Consider the following 7,611-nt stretch of genomic DNA (forward strand, 5'->3'; position numbering starts at 1 on the left):
ACAGAATTTCTGGATATGGACCTAGAATATTTCCACATATCAAAGGTCATTGTCAGTAGGTTGGAGAAATGGAAGTCCTATGTATGGAAATGGGATTTTTCGCAATAATTTCACCGGAATTTTAAACTAATGGTTCCGTTTGTGTTGAAGTGTCGATCTTTGCCAAGGAACAACAAGATTGGTGAACCTGTGAAGCCATCCTTCCAGAACTTTTCCAGTTCCTGGCGTGCGTAATGGATGAATCTGTGACATCAGCGGCCCTCAATCATTATTACGTGTATACATGCATATGCAGGTTCTTAATTCTGTCTCATGGAATACAAGGCTTAATATCCCAGAAGATAGAACTGCCTCAATGCAAGGTATTCCCTTGGCAACCAGAACAGTGAATTAAAGTTGAAATTAAACGGATTTATTCAGCAAGTCAACGAATACATCATGTAATACAAGAGCCCACTTGGTGCCTATGTTTTCATATACATAAAGTAAGACATTTAAAATCTGACGTCTATTGCATTTTAAACATATTGTCATTAATTAATACTCATATAACATTCTTAAAACCGAATCAGAACATGGTAAAAGAACACACGGTTGCAGAATTTGTGTGTTATATGAATAAATTACTCACAACATTAATACATTTCAAAAAATGTGAAAACCAACAAACATGGCAATGTAATCTTCACTTCTGCTGCCTTAAACACATAACGTGACACGGTAAAACCATATTCTTTAATTTAATTGATTTTATGCTATGAAAAATTGACTGACAGCAATTAAAAACATATTCAGTGCATCTGCAAATAATCACTAGACAGTACTACTCTTTCATGATCCATAGCGAGGAAACAAGAACGTGAAAGTCCGAGGAGAAATCGGTTGTCGAAGTCAGTCGCACAGCGGGCTCCGCAGAAAGCATACGTAAAAGTTGTCGAGAGAGTCACACCCCGGACCTTGAAGAAATCAGACGTCAAAGTTACACACAGGATCTCATAGAAGCAAGACATAAAAGTTACTGATTTGAAGTTGTATTAAGAATTGGCTCAACAAGTGTTCAGTAATATAATTCGTCTAAATTTGATATGAGCTTTTGTAGTTCATTTCTTGCTTCTCAGAGTTGTGGCCCGTTCAAGGCTCTGAGATAAAGACACCCCCAATTCTACCGAATCAACAAACCTCACGCCCCTGTAAATTAAATAACCATGAGATAAAATTTAGTACAAGAAAGAAGTACCTACAAGTGCAACCAACGTGTGTGGGAGAGAGAAGAAAATAATTGAGTTTAACAATCGGTAAGGCGAGAGAAGGACTGTTAAAAAGGTGACTTCAAGAAGAGGAGATAAGAGGACAGTTATAGTAGGTGTCTGCCGCTAATTCCCAGGCGGGACAAGCATAAGTCATACTGATCTTATCAATGCCTTATAGAGTGATAATTTAATGTCTGCGTTTAAACGCTCACTTTTGAATAGGGAGTAGATTCTAATAAATGTTCTGAAAGCCTTGGCTTCAGTCATTTCTATGTGTAGTCTCCTCGTAATCCTCTTATCGAAGATAACGCACAGGTATTTTACATGAATGACTAAGGGGGTATTCTGCCCATTCTATGTAAGATGTGTCTGGGGGGGCGTAAGTCTATGAGAGAAGCAGATTGCCTGAGTTTTATCTTCATTGATTTTTATGTTCCAGCAATCACACCACGTCTCAATAACACTGAAGCCTCGCTGCAGCTTTTTAGAACATAACCCCCTTTGCGGTCTGTCGCATATATACAGGTGTCATCAGCAAGGAGACCTAGATAGACACTAGGTTTCGGGGCGTATCGTTAATATATAGACTGTACAGTGTGGGGGAGAGAACAGAACCTTGTGGCACTTCAGCTTGTATTTCACTTGGTGTAGACATTTCACCTTCGACTGAAACTCTGAATTTTCTGTGAGAAACGAAAGCGCTAATAAGCTTGATTAAACTTATCGAAAATTGTAATGTAGATCATCTACATAGCAAGCCAGTGTGCCATGTTTTATCAAAGGTCATTTTCAGTATCCAAGAATACAGCAGCTGTAAACATGTTATTGTTGAAATTTAAGGTTACGTGGTCCGTAAGGCTCAAACATTGAAGTGTCGTGCTATGACGTGCACGGAAACCAAACCGGCATGCATTAATCAGGCCTTTTTCTTCAATTTGCCTTTGGACTATTTTCAAAATAACTTTTTCGAATATCTTGCCTGTTGTAGACAAGAGGCTAACCGGGCGTAAATTTTGAGGAAATTTTGGGTCCTTACCGTGTTTTGGTAACGTTATAACCTTTGCTTCCTTCCAAGACTTTGGAAAATAGGACAGCCGAAGGCAGTGATCAATTAAATGTGTCAGATGTAGCAATGGTCTTCTTGGAAGAAGCCTAAGGCATTCATTTGGAATACCATCAAGTCCACAAGCCTTTCGCAGTTTTAATGTATTTGTTAATTTATGTATGTCCCACGGTCGTACTTTCCCCAACGGAGTGCCTCAACAGATGCAAGCAGACCTTGGACTGTAGTCTCTACCTGTCGCACGTGGCTTTCGTCACATAGAACCGTTTTAGGGGAGGGGGAAAGGAAAATCCGCGCCCCTGCCGGAACTCGAAATCCGACCCCACCGCTCACCAGCCCGTTGCTAGTCGCTATACCGACTCACCCCGTACATGTACACTTTTAATTCAGTTTTAAGCTGGATGTGAGATTCTCACAGCGTGACTGAAGTGGGATATAACGTCGTGCAGTCTGGTAAAAGAGTTCGGATATTTCAGAATCGAATATTAAGCCAAGCAGAGTAATAGCCCCAGAAAATGGAGGTACTACTTTCCTCCGAAACGTCATCTTCTGTGCTAAAATTGCGACGGATAACTCCTCATTGAAAGCTGTGAACTTTCTTTCTTCAAAACTTGCATAGAATTGTGAGGAGCCTTGTACTGAGGCCCCTTGAGACCCAGCAATAGTTGCTTATTTTTGGCGAATGTGGTAAACCGTTAAGTTTCATTGTCATGAACTGTCGCAGTTGTTACTAATTCGTCTATTGCCTGCCTCTTTCTGTAGTGATCATTTGTGAATGTCAAAGGACAAAGTCTGCGTGCCGAAGTGCCTGCTGATTTAGCAATGTGGATGTCCTCGAAGGTGGCTAGCAAAGCTCAGTAGGTGGGCCGGAGTTCGATTCCCTGGAGAGGATAGAATTTTTCTTTGCGGTTCTGCGACCCAGCCAGCATTGTTCGGTGGGTTTGTGGGGCCCTGTCCCCGGGAGTAAAGCAGCTCACCTTCGTCTGGTGTCGAGACCAAGAAATGTTTGATATAGCTACACGCCATAATACATCGTCAGGTCTTAATTAATTAAGCGTTCGGACAATTTAGTCTATTATGGGAACCAGGAAAGATCATACACGTATATTGCATAGGGATTTTTATGAGAGACATACCGGGAGTACAATATACAATTTTCATGTGGTTCTATGTGGGTGTGAAATTTGATCTTTGACATAGGGGGGAACATAGACTGAGGGTGTTTGAGAACAGGGCGCTGAAGAGAATATTTGGAACGAAGGGAGATGAAGTGACTGGAGGCCGGAGGAGACTGTATAGTAAGGAGATTCATAACGTATACTCTTGGCCAAATACAATTAATCAAGTCGAGGAAGATGAAATTGATGACGCAAGCAGCAAGTTGGACAGAAGAGGGCTCATACAGGATTTTGGTGAGAAAGCCAGAAGGAAAGACCCCACTGGGAAGACCAAGACGTAAGTAGGAGCCAATCTTAACGGCGTACTTCATAAATCCCTCCCGTCAGTCTGTGTATATATATCCCTCTTGTCGGTAAAAATGTTACCGAGCAACGAATACACACGTAAGAATAGAATAATTGTTGATCGTATCGTTTTCTCTGCGATCCGTATCGTATCAAAGGAGTAGGTGATTAATTCTTCCCAGAACTTCTTGATTGAATATCTATTACCTCACGCTACTTCATATCTCTAGAGCAAATAACGCTATATTCGCTTAGCAAACCCCTGTGTCCGCCATGTTGTATAATCAAACAGAGGAAATTAAAGAGTATGAAGTTGTAGAGGCTTCCAATGTCCTATTTTGTTTTTTAATTCTGTCCCTTCTGTAGGAAGATCGAGGAGGAGACAGAGGAACATGCGCAGTTGTCGTTGTGATCGCTTAAGTCTAGGCATATTTTTTTACCTTCGTATATACCTTATATATATGCTCTGTATGGGGCCGAAACATGGACACTTAGGGCAGTAGATCAGAAACATCTGGAAAGTTTCGAAATGTGGTGTTGGAGAAGGATGGAGAAGATCAGTTGGACCGATTATGTGAGAAATGAAGAAGTGTTATGTAGAGTCAGTGAGCAGAGGAATATCCTACATGAAATAAGAAAACGGAAGGCTAATTGGATTGGTGATGTTTTACGCAGAAACTGCCTTCTAAAAGAAGTTACCGAAGGAAAGATAGAGGGGCGGATAGAAGTGACAAGAAGATGAGGAAGAAAACGTAAGAAGATGCTGGATGACCGTGGGGACAGAAGAGGATACTGTCATTTGAAGGAGAAAGCTCTAGATCGCATTAAATGGAGGAATTGTTTTGGAAGACTGTGGACCTGTCGTCTTGACAAATTACTGATGATGATGATGATGATGATCTATCAAAATATGGTCAGTTTCGTTGTGTTCGCTTAAGTCTAAGCATAATTTTTTACCTTCCTACATACCTTGTATACACGAGAAAGTATTGTAATCTCGAGATTTTGGGGGATTTACACTTTTCGAGTAACCTGAATACAAATGTGTCACTTTTACTAAATGTAGTGGAATTAGAGCCATGTAATCAATGAAAAGCCGGTCACGGTAGCCGAGCGGTCTAAGGCATGTACTGTCTTCGCTCGCTTGGAAACCGGAATCATGAGTTTGAATCCCAGACAGGGCATGGATGTTTAGTTTGTATATGTGCGTTTTTTTGTGTTTATGTACAGTTAGAGGCCTTGCGACGGGCTGATCACCCGCCCAAGGAGTCCTACCGAATGTGTAAGATCTAGAAAACCCGAAGTGAACGGAGACGTTCATGGAGGTACGCCTAGGCCCACTGGGGCTGTAGTGCCAAGGGGGAAAAAGAAATTAATGTAAACCAATAAGAGTGGTATAATCTGATGTCATTATACTTCGATTCCTGTGGAAGTATGTACGGGGGAGAGTCAGTAAATAGGTGACAAATGGATATAAAACGTAAGATACTCAAACCTGATAAAAAATGTATTTCTCGACATATCCTCCGCCCACATTGACACAGTTGTCCCGCAGCACACAAATCTTTTGACTGTTGTCTCAGCCACTTCCGCGCCTCCCTTTCATCATCTTCTAATTTTGATCGTCCTTGAGAGAATTCCTCGACCTAGCTCTGAACCCCTTTACATGACAAACATTTCCGGCAGTAAACAGGAAGTGTTTCCTTTGCATTGAGTCCTTCTTTCCTCCACATAAAAAATTCACGACAGGACGCTGCTCGTCCGTAGAACATTTCTCTAGCAGTGCCTACTACTGAAACCAGCCTTTCATCATTCTCATGCATGTCTGCTACCTAGACTATCCTGAAGATGCACTGTGCTGTTGCCTAATGATTTACTTACTTGCTCATGGAAAGCGGCCTCCGTAGTCTAGATGTAACGTTCCCACCTCATGACTCGTAGTACGCGGGCTCAAATACCCGGCGGAGGTCGTCGAATTTTTAAGGGCTGAAAAATTCAGGGAACAAGTCCTCCGGGAGGGACTTTAAGCCCTGGGTCCCGTGTCGTAGCTTTACGGCACGTAAAAGAACCTCATACTCCAAAGGAAGTCACTGAGCAAAATTGCGGATGTTTGCCGCCCAATAGCAATCACTAATACCTCCGGTAGATAGAGGAAGCATTTTAGATACTTCTCAGACAGTAGAGAGCCGGTCTCGCTGGCTGGGCGGGCCTGATGGTAAGCACCAATACCGGTAGGATATAGGGCTGGTAGAAATCATAGAGGGAAGCACAATGGACCACTACAGGTCTAAGTATATGGGGAAACCCACCCTCTCTAATAACTAACTAACTAACTAACTAACTAACTAACTACTTGCTCATGGAGCTGAGTCATTCTTGAAGGGCCGCCAATTCTGCAGCTACTCAAGAATTTGACAGCATTTAATGGAACCCGAAGGTTCATTACCGTGTTCAATGGAGCCCTCTATTGGTTCCTATTCTGAGCTTGATGAATCCATCCCATCCCATCCTATCTAAGATGCATTTTAATATTGTCCAGCCACCTACACCTTGTTCTTTCCAGTGGTCTCTTTCCTTCTGCCTTTCCCAACAATATCCTATGTGCATTCGTAGTCTCCCCCATTCGTGTTACAAGCCCCACCCACCTCATCCTCGTTGACTTGATCATTCTAATTATACTTGGAGAAGAGTACAAGTTAAGAAGCTCCTCCTTATGCAGTTTTCTCGAACCTCCTGACACTTCATCTCCTTTCGGTCCAAAATTCTCCTTAGCATCCTGTTCTCAAACACCCTCAGTCTGTGTACATCCTTTAATGTCAGAGACCAAGTTTCACACCCTACAGTCACACGCAAAATTATAGTTTTGTATATTCTAATTTTTATGTTTTTGGACAACAGACGATAAGACAAAAGGTTCTGTACTGAATGGTAGCAAGTTCAGTCGCCTCTTAATTTCCTCCTGAATCATATTTTGATCAGTTATCGTTGTTCCAAATATCTGAAACGTGCCACATTTTCAAAACGTCTTTTTCCTATCTCTTTGTCATGTTTTTGCCCTGCATTTTGGTGACGAGACAGTAACATATACTCAGTTTTCTCTGTGTTTCCTTCTAGACCGACCTCCCTACTTGCGTCAATTAAAATTTGCGTGTTTTTTTGTTTTTTTTTTTTTTTTGGTATCTACATTATCACGCAATAGACTCACATCAAATTTATGAAATTTATCAACCAAATATTTACCTATACCGGCTTTACTATTCGTTTCATATAAACATATTTTAACCAGCCTAACTAGTTTCATGGGTATCCCAAACTCTATGAGAATATTGTACAGTACTTCCTTCCTAACTGAATCGTAGGCTTTCCTGAAGTCTATAATAGCTGATGTACTGGTATGTACTGGTCTCTAACTTTGTTCTTACTTTTCATTGCAAGCTCATCAATTTTGTCTGTCATATTTTCCCTCTTTTTATTCCTAAAATGCTAGCTTGTTATATATTTTGTCAAGTTATCCCCATTTAACTCGCTTGGCTCCTGTAACCATTGCAGTTCGGCTTGTCTCCTTTGGTCTAATAATTTTCAGCATCATTTATTGAACCACCGAACTGTTTGCAGAACATATAACTGAAGTTTTCACACCACTAAATAATAACAGAGACGTAAACGTTGACCAGATTCTCAACTTACCCATCCAGGATCTAGAACACCCAAAACGTTTCAACCCGAAAGAAATAAGGGAAGAAATTCACAGGCTAATTACAAAAAAGACGCTAGGAGTTGATCTCATCACAGCCACACTGCTAAAGGAACTCCCAAAAAAGGGAATACTCAAACT

The 7,611-nt window shown here is 41.2% G+C and overlaps 1 protein-coding gene across 1 annotated transcript in view; it reads right to left on the reverse strand.

The window, feature by feature from the left end:
• Positions 1-924: 924 nt before the first annotated feature.
• Positions 925-7,611, reverse strand: part of LOC111865645 — a 13,045-nt gene continuing 6,358 nt past the window's right edge. The window contains exon 2 of the mRNA XM_023853832.2: positions 925-956. Coding sequence (XP_023709600.1) covers positions 944-956 — 13 coding nt within the window. The 3' untranslated portion in view covers positions 925-943. The remainder of the gene's footprint in view (positions 957-7,611) is intronic.

Source organism: Cryptotermes secundus, unplaced genomic scaffold (assembly GCF_002891405.2).
Source record: "Cryptotermes secundus unplaced genomic scaffold, Csec_1.0 scaffold6683, whole genome shotgun sequence".
Classification (NCBI taxonomy): Eukaryota; Metazoa; Arthropoda; class Insecta; order Blattodea; family Kalotermitidae; genus Cryptotermes; species Cryptotermes secundus.